A 22,163-nucleotide genomic window follows, 5' to 3' on the forward strand; every position below is an offset into this window, starting at 1 on the left:
ATTAACAATAACATATCTATCAAGTTTACAGCCGCTCGATTTATGGAGCATTGAAAATGACGCGCCTTGCTAGTGCAGCGGTGAATTTCGCAGATAAGATATCTTGGCAGTCGTAATAATAAAAAAATTATTTACTCTCGATTCAACCGAGGCCTTTTCGTCGTCACCATATTTGCTTTTTTTTATACTTTTTATACCCAGGCCTGAAGGACTTAAAAAGTTACAAAAACCTTTATAAATCGCATCAAAGTATGTTTGTCAGTAAATGCCTTGCTCAGGATGCTCCGGTTGTCAACGACTTTCGTTTCGTCAACCTTTCGTTTGGATTTTCAACACGTTTGGATTTTCAACGCAACGTCACGTTCGCACGTAGCTTCGGTTTCTTCCATTTCATACCTTTCTTGATACAATCTTTCGGCTTCTCCATTAGCTACCGACACTTATCATCAACCATTTCACCATCCACACGGTTTAGCTACTCTAACGTCTCATCTGACACTCACGGTGACAACGATAACGAAAACGACTGACAAGAAGGCACATAACACCGGACGAGGCCATCAAACTCATGACTACTTTCACGTCACTTTCTGGCGATTTTGTATTCCGCAGGAGCGAGTACTATCCGAAGATTTCCTCATTCTACTACGCGATCCGATCGCTTGCCTGCAGTCTGTCGACGCCAGTGTTAGGTGCGGCTTTTTCGAGGATCATTCGTACGTCAGCACGTTCCTGAAATATTTATTACACATTATTATATTACGAATTCTAACCTGCTGCGCAGTGGTTAGGCATCGTTGCATCTGGTATGAACGCTGTGACGATGCTGTAGGATGACTTCGAGATAAACGTAGAGCATTTTTCGTTCCTTGAAACTGCACCGTTCAGGATCGGAATTTTAGATAAGACCACTTTGGTGAACCATACTCTCGGCTTTACCCTAATGGTTCGGTCAGATTCCTGCTAGACGAAATAATCATTCGTCTGGAATTCGTTTGTGGAATGCCGCGCAGCCCCTTTTTCTCAAGGATCAGTCGGGGTAGAAAATGAAGGCGTCCATTGTTGCTTGCCATGCGCTGGGACCTGTGCAGCGAGCAGGTAAAATATCACCTACATAAAGTTTTCACGGTGGGCAGGTATGCGGGTGGGTGTTTGTTCAGGTATCCTGAGACCTGGGACCGCTGGCAGCCCCCCTCCGGAAGAAATGGAGCCGAGGACCACTAGGAGTAGCCTTCGCATGCCTCGTCGAAGGAGAGAATCATGCGTGCCGGGGTTTTCGTCGTGGATATAAGCAACCCGGGGTACGGGGACGACCGACTCTCTCTTTGACCCTCACCAAGAGCTCGTCTACCTAGTGCTTATACATAATTCCATTCTTCGTCGTCCTTTCGTTTTGGAACAACGCGCGCTGCACCGTCGCTGTCTATCGGAGCGTTGTGTTACGTAGATTACCAAAATTTTATACTCATCTTATTCTTAGTTTGTACATGCTTAAGAAAATTTTTCATTCAGGTCAAACGTGAGAAAATATTTCATATCTATGATTCTCATCCCGGGAGATGTGATTTAAGCATTTTAATTATTTTCAAATGTGTTTTCAACATTTGTGATTAAATTCAGTGTTTCGCAGTTAATGTGTGATGCTTTACCATAAGGAGAATCAAAATGGATATCAAAATTGTGAGTAATTATATAAATTCTGATCATAATTCTTCCGCAGTATTGTTTTCTGCATGTTAATAAACCTGATCATTTTTGAGAACAGTGTCTGTGGCATGATTTTCCATGTAACGTTGTTCGTCAGGTGATATCCTTAGAAATGATCCGATAAGAGGCATTTTGACTGTAACAACTGACCACCGAAATAAATCTAATTTCTTCACATTTATCATAGAATTAGCTTAATCGCGTTTCAGCTGATCAATCGTGCAATGGAATACGTACATGGAGCAGAAGAAAGTGTCTTAATATATGTTAGTCGATTCTTCGGCCAAGGACTCTCAGCGAATCAGCAGTCGTTGAATCCATCAACCGATATACGTGTGTTTGAATGAATTTTGACGTTTCGCACTGAAGCCGCGTTTCAGCAGAAGTATGTATCTGGGTTTGGCATAAGTCCAAAAGGAAACTTCGCGATACGTGACCTTAATAGTAAACGCAACATAGTCGTTCACACTTTTCTCTCCTCAATTCTCGCGTTGCATGGGTGATGAGAATTTCGAATGGACGTGGTCTTCGAACTCGACACAGTTTTCGTTTTTCAACGAAGACAATATATCGCCCCGTACAGTCGAAAGCCGACTTTGACGAAATTCGACATGGGTCTAACAATTATCAGGAGTACTCTAACTCGGGATCCTCACGTGCTGCTCGATGCGTGCCGACATTGTCTCTTCCTCTCCTACAGCTTCTGAGCTTCCGTACAGCTCTCGCACGAACCGCCAACCCACTTACCTACATTACACAGCGTCATCCCATGCCGTACTTACGGATACACATACACTTGATGTGTCCGTATAGTCAATTACTCACGCTACAGTCAGTGGTACTTGCGGATTGTCGTTACCTGCATCGCGGCTCGTTATCGCTCGCGTGTTGACTGTTGTCGATCTTATGTCACGCGCTTTGAAACTTTCATCTCTATATCTCTTCCTCGACCATGACCCGATCTCATTCGAGTTTTCCATACAAGGATCATTAAGATGCAGGTCTGAGATCCAGTTCTCAGGGCCACGGTAAATCAGAGAATCCGTAATATTTATAATATCTTATGAAATTTATCTTTGTTGATATACCATGCAGGAAAAAAGAACAAAATCCGGTCGGATTTTTTTACCATTGAGTCGAACAAGGTAATGATTGATCTTTTAATTGTACTCCATAAAGCTGTAAAATGATAAACGAATCCCGAGTAATAGTATCACACCTGCATAAGTCTGGCTTTGACATTGACTCTGACGCCGGTTCTGAACATACGCTTTAAATCTATAGGTGAGAAAAAATGGCACAGGTGAGATACAAGAATGTGTATTACGAGGGCAAAGAGAATAGAAAAATAGAGAGATAAGATTATCTGGTGCTTGAGCAGCGTGCGAGACTCTCACGCACCGGCTCTCCCTCTTTTCTTCTCTCTCTCTTGTTATCTCAGTATTTTCTCCACTTCCGCGTGTCTCAGAGCCTTCTTGAATGAAACTATATCTACGTAGGCAGGTAGGTGTATAAGGAGAGCAGGAGGCCATATCATTTGACGATAAACCGGAAACAGTCGTAGGAAAGTGAACTTCGTGGTACATACGTGAATATTAATCGTAAAGCTATCCGAATATTCGAATACAATATGCTGTGAATATAATATTCGACAAAGTCCTAAGCTTTGCATACTGCAGAATAATCCATTACTCTGTATAACCGTATCCGTAACCGCGTTATAGAGGCATATTAATAATAGTCACAAAAATTAACGAGGCAGATGATCTTGCAGTTATTTACCCTTGTTGTTCGTGGCAACGCACGTGGATGGAATAACTGGTTAACGTTTCCCGTACAATTAGCCGAATACTATAAATTTGTAGGATTTACGTTGGCACCTAATAGCAAAGTTTTTTATGGTGCCATTTACCTAAGCCGATAAACTGCGACTTGCAAAGTTATACGTCTAAGAAGTTTCTTGTTATGGGTTTAGAAACTGCACGTTAATATATATCTGCGATCAGACTGGTCGTAGTGCCTGTGTGACATTAGTTTTCACGCAAGTAAATGACCATGATTAAATATAACATGGAACAAGGAAAATAAACATGAAAGAACTAACCGTATCCCCGAGATACGACTGAAAAGACGAAGCAATTTCTTTGTCGCCATTACTAGCATTCATCAGTAGTAGGACTGAAGGGGAAATTGGTACACGGTCTTGTTAGTATAGAAATCGATCTCCAGCTGTAACCTCTATGTGGACGAGTCTACTTACTCTCTACGGGACCATACGTGCATTTCTAATTAAACAGCAAATACGAGTGAAAATATCAGAGTGCCGGTAACAGCATGTACGATGGATTCATAATTTTAATCTTCCACATTGCGTACGATGTTTCAATTTTCGTGTTACTACTCAAGAGTCGAAATTCCGTGACATTTCAATTGGTTTGTTTGAAGGAAGCTTCTACTTGCCGTGACGTTTTATCATCAGAGATTAATTGTTATGATATCAAGAATGCCCATGTTTCTATTTTCTTACGGCAGCCGCACTCCAACGCGTTGCGACGAAAGTAATGCCAAAGCGAGCTGTAGCGCTAATTCACCAGCAACTTTTGCTTTGGCTACTTAGGGCGTCGAAGATAACTTCAGGGATAACGAAGCTAAGACACAGAGCCACACGGCCTGAGAACTCTTCCACTTTCATTGACCCGAGACTTCTAATCTCTGGGAACCGCAGCTGCGGCCACGATAGATCAGACGTACTTACCACGAATTTTCCTCCATCTACCAAAAATTGCCCGTCAACTTAGAGTTTCTACTAATTAAACCTCAGTCTGCGGTTTAACACCTCGCCGTTACTCGACTCAAAAGGGTTTGAGGCGAAAGCGAATGATTTGGACTTGCTTAATTAGCTTGATTTCACACCTTAACCAACACTCGAAGGTTGGTCTGGACCGCCCTGCAACTGCATAAAGAATTCTGCGTGAAAATATTCTTCTAGTAAAACCCACGAGACGTGCAGTATATCCGCTGAGCATGCAGGCAGGTTCTCACGGCGTGACCCACTTAAACGGGGCCCCGAATGGTTTCCTTGTTCTACACTTGACGCATCCATACGCCGTGTGATCGCTTCACTAGCTTTAACGCCGTCTTCTATCATCCAGACGCGGATCGGGCACCAGAATCATCGTGCACAATCAGCAGCTGCACTGCTTTTCTCGCGGTTACCTGCAGTTGCATGGAGGCCAATTTCACCGCCAATAATGCACGCCTACTTTACGAGCAGCCGATACCGGGTAATAACCAGAGGCACCGATAGCACGTACAGTGTTGGCGCAATGTAATCGGCTATTCAGCCTGCACGCTTTATCGAATCAATTCCGTTCACCGGTGGTTGGCTAAGCCCCGACTACGTGACCAATAATAAAATACGATTGAAAATTTTTGTTGTAAATAAGAATTTGTCATTGTTTTCGTTTCAGAATTCTACCTGGGTGGCTCTTGTTCTTGCCATTCTCGTTTTCGACATCCCGACGAGTTCAGCTGGTCACAGGAATCGCGGATCGGGAAGAATCTCTTACAGAAGTCACAATCGACGGGAAGTTCGCGACTACCTCGCCCCACCATCACAAGACGCTTTCTACACGAGCTACGGAACTAAGTCGCGTCAGCCGCCTCCGCTGATACCCTATCGACCTGGCAGATACTTGGATCCTCCTCCAACTCCGTCGACCGAAGCACCGGGCTACTTTTCTAGGTTCATAAGCTGGATTAATCCATTCGGAGGAACAACTACTGCCGCGCCAATCAGCTACTTACCTCCAGAGGGCAAATTGATAGAAAAAAAATACAAGCCATGCAACAGCGTACCTTGGAATCCAATGCCAAATATTGGTCAGCACGATGCATACCACTCAGGCACGACGAACGTCGAGATCCAACCTAGCGTTGGCCAGGAGGGGAAAAACGACGGTGGGTCAATCAAATCGAGCTACTCGGAAGGTATCCGTATTCCCGACTTCAGCTATGGACGTCCCACCAGCTCAGTACCCGAAGGTTTGCAACCGCCACCGGCGGAATTGAGCACATCACTACCGATTCCATTTCCTCATTTATACCCGGGCCCAATGCCACCCCTCTTCAAGGCCAAGCCGTTCCAGTCTTTGCCTGAGTTCTTTCAGCCAACGCCTTCGATCCAGCTGACATCAGGTCTGCCAGACTTCACTGACCAGTCATTACCGAACTTTTCTGGCCACGAGCAACAGCATCATGACGATGGACACGTGGACGTTCTGCCCCCAGGTGCAGAGGTCGATATTTCGGGACATGATAGCGAAATTCGCGACACGCCACCCCCTGGATACGGGGTGCCGTCTTTCGAGAATGAAGGGTATCATGGAATCGAGTACGGAAGCAGCACGCTGAACGTTGACCAGTCAAAAACAGTTACAGCTAGCTACAATGTCCAACCCCCAGTGACCGTTGAGGTGATTCATAGCGTTCCTGCAGCTGAATTTTCAGCGTCGGTCGAGCACCCTGTACACTACGAGGAGTCACCGATTATCGATCTGAGCAAAGACGATCAGAAGGGAACCCAGGGTCGGGGGCAGCAGAATGGCGGCAGTGATTATACGCCTGGATTAAATCCTCCACCGAATGAAGCTGTCCAGTCCTACAACAGTAATGGCGGAAACTTACTTGCAGCGGACGCAGCGAAGAACGAAGGCCCTGAAAACTTCTACGGAAGTTCCCTGAACACTAATTCACCCGTGGACTCACTGGTTGCTTCGTCTTCTACAAACGGGACCATTTCTTCTACCACACCGTCTTACAGCATTCCAAGTGTTGGCGGGCTCCCCGTCAGTCAGGAAACCGGCAAATCAAATGCATATGAAAGCTTTCCACCCTCGACGGAGAAATTTTTAATATCCGTCCATGATCCAGAGCAGAATTCTCAAGACCAGAGCAAACAGCTGCTGAATGGCTCTACTCTTCAACAGCAGACTTCGCAGAATCATGGAAACGTCGTTGACAGCTATCAACAGAACATAGAACGACCGTCCAGTGGTCAATCAGCCGTCATCCAAAATCCAGAACCTCTTGTCTCATATCGTCCCGATTCGCTCTACGTACCTTATCCCCCGTATTCTGTCACTAACACCCCACAGGCAGACGTGACATCCATTGGAAGCTCCCAGTCGCCTGCAAGCATTGGTCCAACCACCGAGGAGCCATTCTTAGATGCTCTGCTCAAGTCGTATAACAATTTCAAGCACGAGATGGCTGTCAAGGATTATCAGGAAAGACTGAGGGCAGAGATCCAACAGAACCTGGGATCATGGGATTCGCCTACGCTCGGTGGCACGACTTGGGTCTCGCAACCGCAGCCGAGTTTCGCAGTGCCAGGGAGCATGAATCCCAGCATTTTGCCCGGTGGGAATACGATGAACTCCCAGAATCAGCAGCAACAGTCGGGAGCCAAAAAAAACAAGAAGGTGATTGAGAAGCATTGTTGTGTATTTTACAATTTTCATAAGTATCGATAACCGTATGGTATTGGAATCGTGTGCCTCATGTCACGTACTTTAAAACACTTTTTCTTTCAGGTACAGATCATAATTCCTTACACCTCGCAGTACACGCCTAGTCCGTTCCAGCCCATTGCGGATGATTGGAGTGGCCGCGGCCCCCTTGAGCAGACTCAAGGAAGGAAGGTTCCTATCAATGATGAAGCATATCACAACTATGTTGGGCAAGAGTCCCAGAAGGTTGAGGTCAAGAGGCCATTAAGGCCCTTGGAAAACCTGTTATCTAAAGAAATTTCCCAGAAACCACTTGTCAAGCAGGCGAATAATTCAATCGACGTCACAAGGCTTCAGAAAAACATCGACAACTGGACTATTCAGGTGAGCGAACGATTAGACTATTCTTATTTAGGTCTCATGCAATTCCCACATTCTTAATTGCGATTCGTTTACTTTAGGAATATTCGCGTGGAATCACTTCGAGCACCGCTCTCCCCAGTTCTTCGCATCCCTACCTTCTCCCGTCTAAGAAAATACCAAACGAATACTTCACCAGCACCCAATCCTCGGCTCCCCAGGAAAGGATTGACACGAATCAATCTGATTTACCCGGCCTTAACTACAACGATCTCGATCACGAAGGTGCTGCAAGTGGCCGCGTTGATGTTCCTCATATTCAGGTTACTTTTCAAAGCATTTAATCCCTATAAGCTGAGGTTCGTCATCCGAGATATATTTGGAAGATTGAATTCGACGATGAAGGGCAAAGAAAAAAATATATATGCCAAAATGTCGCATACAATGTAAATGCAAAACGAGGCATTTTTTTTTTTCGTTTGACCTTCACCGACGATTTTTATTTTCTTACGATATTGACTTCAAAACTCGACATTTGTTTTTTGACCAGGTCTTACGCGTTGAGAACGTTCCTAAGTCAAATGAGACTGAGAAAAGCCTGTTGACCATGTCTACGACAACAGAGAGTTCAACCCCCGCATCGTCACCTTCATCTTTCGCATCGACGTCACCAACGACGACGACGACTCAACAGTCATGGGCTGAGCTTCCGGTGTCTATTTCACCGCACAACAACGAACGAGTTTACGTCGTCACCCCACAGCCGGTGAGAACGTCCAAATCAGAAAAATATGAGGTAATCGAGAGAGCCTACCAGGTGCTGCCCCAGGCGGTAAATAATCTGGCATCCGCGTCCGTGAGCACTCGTGAAGATTCACCCCTTTGGGGAATCATGGAACACGAAAAATACGCGAGAAACGAAGAAGAAAATCAAAACGCAACCATCCCGATTCTCTACTCCGGACATTCTAAGGCAAGCACTGATTATTCGAGCCAGAACCAAGTGCGATTTTCACATGTCGCTGAAAACAAGAATACCTTTTACTTAAATAATAATTTTTCAACTTATTTTTCCAGGTTTCCAACGCGAAACACTGACCATCTTGAAGGATGACCCATGGCTGCTCAAACTGTCGAAGTAACTTACGATTGTAACAATTTACGAGTGAACGTGAAGCTTATATAGTATTTATACGTAGATAAAATATGATATTGTGATTCTTGTGCGAATGATTTGTGCATGATATAGATGGACAACTTAGATTGCCTACAATAAGACTGTGTTTTAACATTAATATAGTTCATAACGTAGATTCTAGGTAGATTATATTAATCCTATGCTTACAATGTAAATGCGCAATATTATGCCATGTGTATATTTCTCGTGCGGCAAGTTTTCCTTTTTCTAGCTCAAAAGGACCTCGTGGCCAGTTGTATAATTTACTGTACACATGTACTCTACACATACACAATAAAGTTGAGATAAGTAAACGGAGAATTTCCAAGCTTCAGTAATACGTGCCTTTCAAACGTAGATATTTGTAATCCTCTTCTGTCGCTGCTTCTACCAGTCATCAACTTGATCGTCTGACAACTTGATGGCATAAAGATTTACAGCACTAACGTAACCACTAGTCGCTATCGCAAAGCGCTTTCTCTGTTCGCCATTAAATCGGTTCACACTTTAATTTGCATTGCTTGCTGTTCGTGTTTTATTCATTCAGATAAAAAAAATCTCTTTTACTGATATAACGTGACAAGAAATCTTACCCAAATGGACGAGGAAGTTGATAGATGGTTTTTAAGCTTTTTATGTCATTCTGAGCCACGTTAGCGACGAGAGGAAGTGAGATCGAGGATTGTTCTTTAGTAGCATTAGGCACTTAATATCATGAGAACTCCAAGCCGGAAGTCGATGAGAAAAACAGACATTGTCTTTCCTTCCTCTCCACCACCAGTGAGATTCTCTGCGTGTAATTCGACGGCCTACGAAACCTGAGATAAAAATCACGGGGACCATAATAGTATGCGAAAAAAGTGGTGAAAAAATGTCTGAAGCACCTGTAAAACCTAAGATTAAGTTTTATTTCGTCTTTTTTTTTGTTGGTTCGTCGCTTATAAGGTTCAGGTGAGTAAGTGGGAGTCCGTGAGTACCTTAGAGAAGATTTTATTCGTTACTCTGATGATTACCGCTGAAACAACGATAATAATTAAATTTTTGAGTTCACTGATGTTCAACAACAAAACAAAAAATATCCATATGTATGTATATATATACATATATATATTACATGCATGTGCAGTGAACCGTGGCTCTGTTCAACAGTGAAAAAAGTCTGAGTTGATAATTCTGCTTTCGTCTTCTACGATGTGATTGCTTCCTCATTATTTTCAGCATTTTTTGATCGTCTAGCAATTATCTTACGTATGATTATTTCCAACGTCCACATCATCACGGTGATAAAAGTTATCCCGTTTATGAACAGCAAGCACAAATCGTAGTTTCCAGTTTTGTCCCTCAAAAGACCTACGATTAAACATAAAAATCATCTTTTTTCCCATAGCAGGTTTCCAATATCCTATTAACAGCTGTAATAGTACTTCAATGAAATATCGTCTATCAAATTCTCTTAATAATCAGTGAAGTCCCAAAAGTATGTAATTTGACAACTCACCGAGCAAGGGACCAAGGATCAAAAGTATGATTCCGTTGGTTACCATTTGGATCCCGGTAGCTGAAGCGAGTTTTTGTATTGGCACGTAACTGGCTAGTGTCAATGACATGTAAACGGATCGAACCCCCTTTGCAACGCCGAGACCAAATCCAATTATTACAACACTTCGGAAACCGCTAGCTAAGAAAAGACCTATCGAGAAAAAACGACAGCTCATCTGTAAACACGTCCGGACGGATGTGATCCTTGGACCTATTGAACTTTGTTTTGTTACTTACTCAGTCTCGTGATGATCAGTGTAATTAGACTGAGAAGATACATAACCCTAGGTGTTTGATTGAGAAACTCTCCAATGAATGGGGCTAGCGCTCTGAAGATCAGATCTGTAACTGCTATGCAGCTCATCACCGTAGCAATCTGTTCCGTGTCGAAGCTCATGTCGCTCAGGATGAAAGGTGTCAGAATTGAAAAGTTCAATTCGGCAAATACCGCTATTGACATGCCAAGCATTAAGCTTACGTAGACAGGATCGCGAAGAAGATCGAAATCGAAGAAAACGACCACCGCATGCAGCATGCGACTTATTCTCGACTTTTCTTTTTTGATATCTTTCTCTTTCGGGTTTCTGAAAATACGTAAATACATAATATCGGCAGCTAGTCGAGAAGGTCGGGTCAGGACTTACGTTTGCTGATCATCGTCCTCGACATCATCCTCCTCCTCGTGAACAGTTTCTACCTTCTTCTTTTGCATCAGGGCTTGGGCCTCACTAGCTCTTCGTTCATCGTCTTTTCCTCCTTCGAATATCTTTATGCTACTACCCAGATTAATTGTGTCCAAACTTTTCCCTGCAATAATTAAACACTTGCGGATGATCTCGCTGGAGCTGCTTAATATTCAGACTCTTCTACAGCTCATCGAAAACTCACCAGAGCTCCACCACTTGTATGTAGGATCGGAACGTTCCACAGGCGTAGCGGCAGTTGATGAACTGTCTACCTGGCTGACACTTCTTCTATATGTTCTTTTGGCTGCTTAAAACCGGAGTTATTATATTATTGTTGGTTCTTGTAAAAAAGATTAAGCAGTTAATTGCATTTCATAGTGTGTTACCTGGATTCACCGTGTAAGTTATTGACGTCTTTCTTGGCACTAGGGTTTCAAAACCGTAGAGACTACCGGAATCAATTTCGTGATCAACGCTGGACATGGTTAGTACGCGTTTTCGTTCGGTTACTACTATGTCCTCGATAGATCTGCTCTTGCAGTTCTCGCTGTCATTTCTGTCTTGAAAAATTCATTTCATTTCTAGGCGTTAGTTAATTTAGATTCAAGGAAATTTTCATTTCATTATTTCATCCCAAACTATTATTCATCATCGGGATGAAAAAAATTTAACCGATGGAAACAAACAAACAAATATAATACGTCAGGAACACGTCATGCTTGAGACGTCATATCAAGTTCTTCACGAGCGATGAATCGTAAAAAATGTAATTAAATGACTATCAAAAAAGCGGTTCTGAGATTACGTCCAACACACACTCAAATTGAGTTTAATATAACGTATCTTGTGATTGTAAAATAGCTGATTTGCTCCAAATAGTTCATCAGACATCTGTATATCAACCTTTTTCCTCAGTTTCGGCGAGCTTCGGGACCGCTTCCGGGTCAGATTCCTCGGTGTCTTCGATCAGATGCCATTGTATTGGCTGCAGAAGAAGAGCTGCTACCACCACGTGAAGAACCAAGCCACCCAAGATAAAAGTTGTTCCCTGTCCTCAATAAAAAGGGTAAATGGCACACGGAGAAAAAATGTTAATTGTTTCCTCGTCTGTGTATCAACAAACTGATAAACACTGAAAGAATTCTTTATGCGAACCGATTCCACGTTGTTGAAGAGATTGCAATACTTACCGTAACATCGTATTTCGTCAGCAGCACCGATATCAACTGGGGCACTACAATTGGGCCCAGTCCATTCAGAGTCATCGCCAAGGCCACAGCTCGGCCTCTTTTTTTCATGAAGTATGAGTTTAGAGAAAGAGAAAATGCCGAATTCATTACGGAGGTGCTGATAGCTGAAATGTTGATTGAGTGTGAGTTAATTTTTTCATTTTCGATACATGCCATAGCAATTATGCTTCACTTCGAACTCACAGCACACAACGCCGTAGGTTATGATGAAGTAAATAAACGAGTTTGCCCAGGCGCAGAGCGTTAGTCCCAATGAGTAGAATATGGCTGCACATAGTGCGACCCTTCTGCATCCGAAGTAACGAAGCAGTGGACCATTAGCAAGGCCCAAGGCCATCCCACAAGCGGAGTTGACATTCAAAATAATAGAAATGTCTGTTCCCGACATGCCCAGGTCCGCGCAAGTGCCTCTGAAAAGCAGCCCGAATCCTTGCATTACAGGAATTGTACAGATCTGAAGGAACAAGAATTTGGCTAACGTAAAACTATTTCTCACTGAAACTCACGTATAATTTCAATGAAATAAAACTTACCCCGTTTATAGCGTAAGCTACAACGATCAGCCATCCCCAGCCTCCGTCCGGTGGAACAAGTTTTTTCGACATGATGCCTTCACTTTGTTTAATTTTAGTAGTCACGTTTCTTTACTTTCTTTATTTATTTTTAAATTACAGTTTTGAGGATTTCGTTTGTCAGTACAGATCATTCGGATACCACAACTAATAAAATAGCTGTAAAAATGATTGATTTTGTCAATTTTGCAACGATGACATTACAAAAATCCAACCGTGAATAACGACGATCCTTTTTACGGGAAATGCTTTATTTTTCTATTGCAGAATACCGGATATATATCTATTACAAGATCAGGGCAAGTTAACGAATCACGAAGGTACGTATGCTTGGTCACGACGCGTAGACCTTCTGAATCGAATTATCTTTGCATTCACACGATTTACTGGCGATATTTGATATGATAACTAGCTTACTCACTCTTGGACCGATATCTGAATAATTTTACCGTGTTCACATACTGTCCCGATACAAGAGATAAGCTTTCGGCTAATCTAATCGGTTCGTTTCTTCTGGCCTTCACAGTCGCGTCATGATCTGTAACTACTCTACAGATAAAAATCTCTGGTATTATTCGGCCCCAAAATTTGGCGTATAAGTTAATTCATAATTCCCTGATCACCTCTGGTTTTAAAAAAATTTCAGATTTTTCATTAGTTTAAATTTCTTTTTTCGCAATCCCACATACAATTAAGAATTTTATTCTTACCAGTGACTACTAGCTCAACACAAGCTTCTACTTTGCATAGTAGGAAATAAACATTACACAGTAATGATAAACTAGAGACTAAGACGAAGATCAAACACGTCCAGAACACATTGTCTCGGTTCGATATAAAATAGTCCTTAGATGAAGATTTGGCTTATCTCCAACTGACCTACCGAAGGAGAATGATATTCAAGTTTGGTGGCGTCGATTATTGATTAGTTACCAAGTGTAAAAAATAAAATTTATTGTACCAGCAGTTGATTATTTTTTGTACATATCTCTAGCTAGTATTATAAATTAATTCTAGTTAGATATTATTAGTTACCTAAGGCACGTCATTGGTTTTAAGTTTTATCTTCCAATTACTGAACTATTTTTTGTGTTCGTGATCCCAAAGACCAGGAATCCAGTATTCAAGTTCATACGTGATAGACCCATGATCGTTTTAGATTCAGGTACACATAGTACCTGCGATACATCTGTTAATATTCATACGCGATGAGGCACAGCGTTCCATCTTTATTTGCCAACCTATTAATACTGCTGCAGATTTCTATTGAGATCCGTTTTCTTTAATATACATTAAGTTTCGAATTCACCTTTTTTTTCACCGATATTTGCAGTCAAACGACTGTTAAAATATCATTGAAACTTCTCAACGTCTCCGGTGCACTCTTTTTCAACGGTCCTCTTCCTCTGCCGCCATATGGTCACCCATTTTTCGGTAATCCAAGATATCGACGTCATGAACGTAAAGAAATTTAGAAAATGTAGCATCAGGGTATAATCGCCGGTCGTGTCACGAACCCAGCCAACAACTGGACCTAAGATTAGGAACATGATGCCACTGAAGATGAGTTGCAGGCCAGTAGCTCCTGGCAGACGATCGAGAGTCACATGCGTCGGAATAACTAGAGCCATAAATATGGTCTTGAATCCTTTTCCCACCCCGATCCACACGGACAGGAACATCATCATCGAGTAGCTGTGCATATGGGCGAGAACTGAAAACAAAAGGAAAAGATGAAGGCTTGCGTTAGCTTCCGAGGAATAGTATTTACGGAATATTCGGTCCAGGGCATTACCGGCACGACCAACTGCCATTAGGCAGACACCGAAGATGAAAAAGAACTTGTTTTGCCATCCGATGTAACCGGCGACAAACGGTATCAACAATCTGGTTGCAACGTCGACGCCAGCCAGAATTGACATGGCCATTGCCCTTTCCGTTGGGTCAAGACCGTACTCAGCTAAGATGAACGGTGTTAACAGGGAAAAATTGATCTCTGCAAAGTTCGCAAACGTCACGCCCATCATCAAGTTCACGTAGCTCAGATCCTTCAGTAGGTCAAGATCGAAGAAGATAACTACCATTTTGAAGAACCGCTTGTACCATGGTGCTCTGGGGTCGTACTGAAAAATGATTTGATCATGCGCCAATGAATACATCGACTCGAATCGTTGCGTAAGAATATTCATTGGGAATGAAGGCATTACTTGACTCGGTTTGCATTCGTCCTCGGTTTCAGCGACTTGATTCTTACGCGCCGTTTCGAAGACTTGAGCCAACCTCCTTTTAACGCACTCCTCGTTGTTGCATTTTTCTTTGTTACAACCTTCGTCCATGTGTTCACAGGACTCGCTCACCATAACCAACGGGGAATTGATCGCCGATGGTAGATTCGAGAGTTTTCGTTTCGGCAGCTTTTCAGAAAGGTTGCTTCGCGATTCGCTCTCGCTGTTTTGCCTGTCGAAAAGAAGTTTTATAATTCAATCATTCGTAAAAGACGAGTCATTTTTAGAGTGTGAATGGTATACCTGCTCAGTGCTTTGCAGCTTGAATGTCTGCTTAAACTTACTGACGAGTATCTGCTCAAATTTTTCTGAGAGTTCTCTCTATTTGATATTTTATTCGAAGCCAAAGAGTTGTTCGAAGCTGCGATTGACTGTCTGGAATACCTGAAAGAAAAAGAAGGATATTTTTACCAAAAGTTTTTGTCCTTCTTCAGCGCTACTAGTTCTAGTGCAGGATTCGACTGCAGACAGTCTTTGACTGTTATTAACAAACCATCCATCGTTTGCTCTTGACATCATCGGTGTTCCGGGGTTGAAGACGTCGATTCCAGAAGCACCGTGTTCCTCGTCATCGTAGTAAAGGTACTGACTGCTGAATTTTTCGCTGAACCGATTCTCGCTGGCCAATTTTGTACTTCCATTAACATTATCCAAAGATTTGTACTGCGATTCGTTCAGAAGTCCTTCTCCACTTTCATCAGCTTCGTCAATTTCCTGTTAAAGCAAAACGCAGTCATGGTTCGTGATTCGTCCAAGCTTCGTTGACCAGCGGAAGTAAGTCTGCAGAATCTTACCGGTCGATCGATGGCCTTCTTTTTCTTTATATGCCACGAAACTGGCTGCAGTAGAAGGGCGCAGGGAACAGCGTTGAACGCAAAACCGCCAAAAATTAGTACAGTTCCTGCCACTCCAAAAATCGGCAAAAGCGGAGTGATGATCTGTGGAAAAAGCCAATGCAGATTGACGAGCTATCGGCATCGCTTGACCTTATTTTATGGAAGTGTGTAAGGACAGGCTGATAAGTGCGTAACGATACTGCGAATCAAAATCGCTACAGAGTGTAGTAGACACTCAGACCCTAAGATAACACAGGCGTCAACTATTTAATACAACTCTGCAAGGAATTAGACAACACTGATAAGTTACGAGCAAAATGAAATCCCATTCGGTAGCGGGATGAAAAATGAAAATGAAGGGATAGAAACTATTCATCTCTTCAGTTGATTACTTTCGTTTGAACAGGTTTGTACTTCCATTGTAACCGGTTTCTCGGACCGGAAATTACTTTCCCTGAATTCTATTCACGTTCTTGTGCTCTGCAGTTACCTGGCGCCGCGGCGCTGCGTGTCAATGACCAAATCCAGCTCAACACACAACGGGTATAATTAATGCCAGTGATGGAAATTTACGATCTTGATTTAAGGGGGAAACAAAATTGTGAAATCAATGCACTCAAACCCTACTTTTGTTCGAATCGTGACTTGACCGGGTTTTATTATGCTCCGAGATAAAATCGTATAAATATTTGCCTCGTTATTATTTCCATGTAATGTCTACAACGTTTTATTATGCTTAGTTAATAATAACGTTTTTCCGTGAAAAGTTGATCACAATTGAGAAAACGACCAAGAATCTGGCAAATCTAGAACGGGAAGCTTCGAATAAATGGATTGCGACTAACGTTACGTAACCATTGTGTCCTTAGAGGTTTTAAAAGGTTCCAAGCATCTGGCGATGAGTTAATCATCTTTTCTGCCAGTCCCTGATATTACCTGAGGCATGATAATTGGGCCTAGACCAGTACACGTCCAGCTCAGACCCGTTGCAATTCTTCTTTTTTTCTTGAAGTAGGTATTCAAAGCCAACGAGTTTGCTGAGGATGAAATTCCGGTACCCGCACCTAGGTGCAAAAGTCGTTACTTGAAAATTCTAGTCGATGTAAGATGCTCGGAGAGCTGTATCCATGTTGAACATCTGAACACATACTTCTATTTCATTCGGGTAAACTTAAATAAAAATATTTAACTTCAAGCTAAAACTCTGGTTCGTATACCGTACCGAAAAGAATGGAGAAAAATATTAAAATGCCAGTAAAGGTCTTCATGGTGGACAAGGTAGTCACGCATATTGCACAGATCAGAGCTCCGGCGAGTGATACTTGTCTGTAACTGAATCTTCTGAAGAGGGGTCCATTGGCCAAACCTGGGAGATGAGATATGCAGGTCAGAAAAAAGATCGATCAGTATCACATTTACATGATCCGCATATAAGACGTGATCAAGAAGTAACAGCAGTATTTGTGACTCGTCGATCATCAATCGGATCAAGAGTTGTTTTCAAGTGAGACACCCGCTTTGGTCGTCGTAATTACATCTGACGATTAGTATACATTTGTTTGTTTCAAGACCAATAATTTGATTGCTCAATCGGCTTATCTGAACTGGTATTATTTCAGGCGTCTAATCTAGTGTGTATACAATATTAGCTGCTTGCAGACTTATAAATGAAAAAGAAAAACAAAGACTTGTGAGATCAACCAGATTATTCTACAGGATATTTCTGCGACACCTAAGTCAGATAGCAATTAACAAATATGATAACCATATACTTGAGATATAATTTAACAGCACGGACTTTTGCACATTTCAACTTAAGGATCTCAGTTAAAAATAAACTTTTTTGATAGTTGTCATAAGATTTTACTGAATTTGATTTCTTCATGCATGAGGATAACCGTAAGCAAGTACTTGCGATGTTAATTTATGCAGGTATCACAGTAACTTTCACTTTCGAAATTGGTTGACTTTCACGATATTCCGTGAACGTGATTTCATTCATGGGTTTGCAATAGAATTGTAGAAAGCAATTTAAACTATCATTTTTACATAGAGTAAGTAAGTACAGGTATTTTCCACAAGAGAAACACTTCGGGGTTTCTTGCTGGCCTCTACGTGTGTTGTGGTCATGATGCAATTCCATATGATCGCATTTATAATGTGTCATGCACCAGGTGACCCTACTGAGTCGTTTACATTATTTAACGTTCCTGGGCGTTCCAGACCCACCGCTTGTTCATTTGCCATTTCGGCCGTTTTGCTAATTCCACACCCAGGAGTTTGTTGGATGCGTTCAACAATTCGTAGCATATCAACTAATGATTCACTCCAGAAATTATTTGATCACTGATGTTGTTATTTATTTTGGCTAGCTTGCAAGGCTTCTGAGTAACTGGACATAATCTTGGATCGATCCGGTTGGTTTTTGCTTACATTTTCGAAATGTTAATCGAAGTAAAGAATCATTCACAGTTGGGCTACAGAGGCTTACCAATTTATTTTTTACCTCGGTGTAACTTATTGTTAGAGTCTTCACTAGAGAGCGTTCAAATGTTCTACATATACTAAAGTGAATAGACTTTTTACGCATTTTGTGCGTTCTCTCCAGCAACCGAAGACGGTTGTAGAGAGTTACGTCAGTAATCGATACTCGGCGACGCCGACGTAGACGCATTTCCGCGACCCTGTATAACTATCGTCGTCTGGTTTATTTTAGGAATCGTGGTTCGAACCTGTAGCGTTGGCTTATGCAGAGGCATGTTAATGTGTCTCATGGCCATACTTATACCAGTGAATTTCGACGCCATGCTCGAGACAAAATTATGAGAAGCGTTTGAAAAATAGTCAATCATATATTTGGGCGCGTAAAAATTTGCGATTAGAATCCGGACACTCACCTATGCATGCAGTCACCGCACTGTTCGTATTGATAATGGTGGTCGTCTGCGCGGAGGTAATTCCAAGATCTTCGAATTTGTCACGGAATATGATACCGAAGGACTGGAGGACCGGGAATATGCAGAACTGTAATAGGAAACGGGTCAGGACTCAAGTTTCGGAAGATGCAATTGATCATTGAAGGAAGAATGTCAACTCACATTGGCGAATCCTGCTCCAAGGACCACAATCCAACCCCAACCCCCATCCGGAGCGATGAACGGTTCTTGCTTCTTCTTATCATCGTCATCGTGCTTTTCTTGTTGTTTCATTTCTCCTTTGTTGTAGCCAATCACTTGCCCGTAACTTTGCTCGCTAATTTCAACAGTCAGTCAACGTCACTTGAGCCATTGACCACATCGGAACAGTATTTCAAGTTCAATGACTACTAGAGTGAAATTACTGCAACCGAAACTGCCACAGTTTTCCCACGCTTAAACAAGTATTTGATTCGTGAAATTGTTTTCACCTCTCACGTCGATTGAATTCTGGGATTATTCGATTCACGATAAGAAAAAGGAGAAAATCAGTGAGATTTAAATAAAGAGAATCAAAATCGTTCACAACCTGATCTGCACCCACACTCACTGGCCAGGCCCATTCACTCGAATAATTCTATCTCCTGTAAAAAAAAAAACGGATACACGTGAATACTACAATACAATAGTAAACTGCAATTTTCGACTAAACGAGGTTTCATCGAACCTGCAGATTGCGGTGCATGGAACGATCGTGTTTTTTGCAGTTGGTGAACCTTACTCTACCACGACGAGAAAGAACTGAGATCGTCGTATCGGTGCCAGCGATTGATTACTGTACGCGAGGCACATTCCTCAAGTGTTCGTACAATCACTATAGTCGATCGTTCTCAGTTTTCAGCTGCTTGTAACGTTGTTACTGTTTAAATCACGCACGCATAGCTACGCGCACGATCCTCTCTCTTACTACGGTTTGTACGCAACTGCGTTCTGCTGCCTTCACCGTCTGTTATGACTGTAGTGCCCTTTATTTAACAACTGTTACTTTGGACCCACGATATGAGAGCAAAAATTACATCACAATATCGCGAGTATTTAGTTGGCTGTTTTTATTTTCTACCTCTCGTGGTATCTTAATATCTATACACACTACATCACGGATATTTGAGAAACTCTTATAATTACCAAAACACATACCACATATCTTATCTATAATTGTAACCTCTGTATCGCAGTTGTACAAACAGATTTGAACTATAATTTGGTATTGGTTGAGCATCCGAGACAATCAGCTGTCGATGCATAACATTACGTTTTAAACGTATCGTACGTTTTAAATTTGAGTTAATTCGAGTGAGGTCAGTCACTCAGCATCAAGCACGCAAGTTTATACGATACTCGTTTGAACTTGCAGGTCGCCTGACACCGAGACGAGCTTTGATAAATGTCAGTAACCTTAGCCGTTCAAACGCGTAAACATATTCGCATCTACGAGAATGGAGAAAACCACATGTAATTAACGGAATGCCTTGAGAGCTTTGTTCACCCACGATTCGCACGATTTTCTTGAATGTCGGTTCCTATATGGGAATGTAAGATTTTCTTAGAAATTTTCTTGCACAAATTGACTACTCAATTATCACGATTCATTAAGACCGGAATCAACCATTCTGGCCTAGCTATCGCATGTTCGTGGCGACACGTGGAAATGTCGCAATCTCTTATTTTTTCCTTTCCTCCTACGATCTCCACCTCTTGAAATTCGTTAGACTACGGCATTTTATCGATGATTGGAATTATCTCACAAGCCCTAGAAACATTCCGCATTTCGCTACGAGTGCAGAGGTCGCCTGTTTTGTGCACGGGTTCCGTGAACTATTTTTCCTAACTAGTGTGCGAAATAACAGCAACAATAACATTAAAATGTGAAAAACCAAAACACACAATATTTTGGCAAAACGCTAAAAATAAAAGATACAAGAGTAGACACAGATAACCTATCCGATAATCCTTTATCTCTGTACTTCGTGTAAAGAAATGTAAATAAAAAATAATCCTTCTCACCGTTTCATTTGTACGGTTAATCAAATACGGGTGTTTATGCAAGTTCCGTTAAAAAGACTCATTCTTATCGCTTGCACGGGGTATATATCTCGCTTATAGATATAATAATGTATGTACGTCTACACTATTATAGGTCTATTAGTTATTTACGTGCTCTGGAAACAATTTTTCATCTAAATCTCGCAAACAAGAGAAGCACAAAATCAACTGCGTGCCAATTTTTATTCTACTTATCACTCGCTTGTTATATATGTAATTACGATTTTCATAGAGCTACAGAACTCGCGGTTATTATCACCAACGTTCAAGTCATTTCGATCCCAATATTTTACGCACGAACATTTTTCATGTAACTTAAACTTTGAATGAATTGTACTGTGAGCTGATTTTATGGCAACAAAATTAAACTGTTTAATTTTGAATAAGGTTTTTCTATTCCTTAACATCATTCGTCGACAATCTCAAGGACGTATGGAACTTGGCGTCATTTCAATTATGGTCTTGGTTGTTTAACATAACACGTGAAAAGAATAGAATTGAAAAACGTATTCAATTCCGTTGATAAATTTAAAATAAGTACGCGTTTAGGTATCTACAGACAATAGGGCGTGAACGGAGCACAACAGCTGACTGAACGCTGGTTGAACGGATGACGTAATTAGGTGCTGGTATAAACTCGTAGTACAATAAAATTCACCATACGTATAAAATTACACACACTTCAGTACCACAACCAGGAAACACCGATAACGTGCGTCAAAATGCTTCCGATAGTAAGACCCAGCCAATCCGTCATGAGGGTAAGAAAAATTTGTTTAAAAAAATACATCAATTATTGTAAATGATTTTTCTCTAAAACATAAAGACTAGTTTAAGGAGAGGGAAATTTATTTTGAAAAATACGTTTCCGTGAAGCATTATAACGAGGATCTCATCTTATGGAAACACGTGAGCACGCGGTGACGGATAACCGAGAACTGGTCACGCGACGAAGAAGTGAATCCATGGAACGCGGAGTAAACACGAATTCTCGATACGTATACAAGAAACGCGCACGTGCGCAGAAGCTGCGTAGGCATTAGACTTGCGTAAACGATGGGGAATAGAGTCTAAAAATTTTCCGAAGGTCGAAGCAACGATGTTCGGAAGATCACGACCGTCACGTAACGTCAGACAGAGAAAGGGAATCACCTTCGGCCGAATTCTGGGATTTATGCCAATTCTTCTTTCCGACCTTCCAAACTTAATGTGATAATAAGTCT

General features: G+C 41.9%; 2 protein-coding genes across 2 annotated transcripts; one reads left to right on the forward strand and one right to left on the reverse strand.

The window, feature by feature from the left end:
• Nucleotides 1-895: 895 nt before the first annotated feature.
• LOC124412605 lies at nucleotides 896-9,311 on the forward strand. Its single transcript, XM_046892615.1, has 6 exons — nucleotides 896-1,680; nucleotides 5,178-7,190; nucleotides 7,302-7,601; nucleotides 7,679-7,900; nucleotides 8,128-8,550; nucleotides 8,655-9,311. Exons 1-6 carry the CDS (start codon nucleotides 1,666-1,668, stop codon nucleotides 8,673-8,675), a joined length of 2,994 nt encoding a protein of 997 aa, XP_046748571.1. The 5' UTR covers nucleotides 896-1,665; the 3' UTR covers nucleotides 8,676-9,311.
• An 81-nt stretch (nucleotides 9,312-9,392) lies between these two features.
• Nucleotides 9,393-19,362, reverse strand: LOC124412739. The gene is made up of 24 exons (XM_046892861.1): nucleotides 19,021-19,362; nucleotides 18,820-18,946; nucleotides 17,145-17,288; nucleotides 16,859-16,986; nucleotides 15,881-16,024; nucleotides 15,580-15,800; nucleotides 15,330-15,470; nucleotides 15,009-15,258; nucleotides 14,597-14,924; nucleotides 14,156-14,515; nucleotides 13,512-13,541; nucleotides 13,251-13,345; nucleotides 13,006-13,059; nucleotides 12,763-12,867; nucleotides 12,413-12,683; nucleotides 12,170-12,333; nucleotides 11,883-12,027; nucleotides 11,366-11,539; nucleotides 11,182-11,283; nucleotides 10,938-11,100; nucleotides 10,531-10,877; nucleotides 10,253-10,444; nucleotides 9,869-10,104; nucleotides 9,393-9,769 (listed from the first exon to the last, which is right to left on the reverse strand). The coding sequence occupies exons 1-23, from the start codon at nucleotides 19,129-19,131 to the stop codon at nucleotides 9,941-9,943; spliced, it is 3,960 nt and encodes a 1,319-aa protein (XP_046748817.1). The 5' UTR covers nucleotides 19,132-19,362; the 3' UTR covers nucleotides 9,393-9,769; nucleotides 9,869-9,940.
• Nucleotides 19,363-22,163: the final 2,801 nt, after the last annotated feature.

The sequence above is a fragment of the Diprion similis genome, chromosome 11 (genome assembly GCF_021155765.1).
Source record: "Diprion similis isolate iyDipSimi1 chromosome 11, iyDipSimi1.1, whole genome shotgun sequence".
Taxonomy (NCBI): Eukaryota; Metazoa; Arthropoda; class Insecta; order Hymenoptera; family Diprionidae; genus Diprion; species Diprion similis.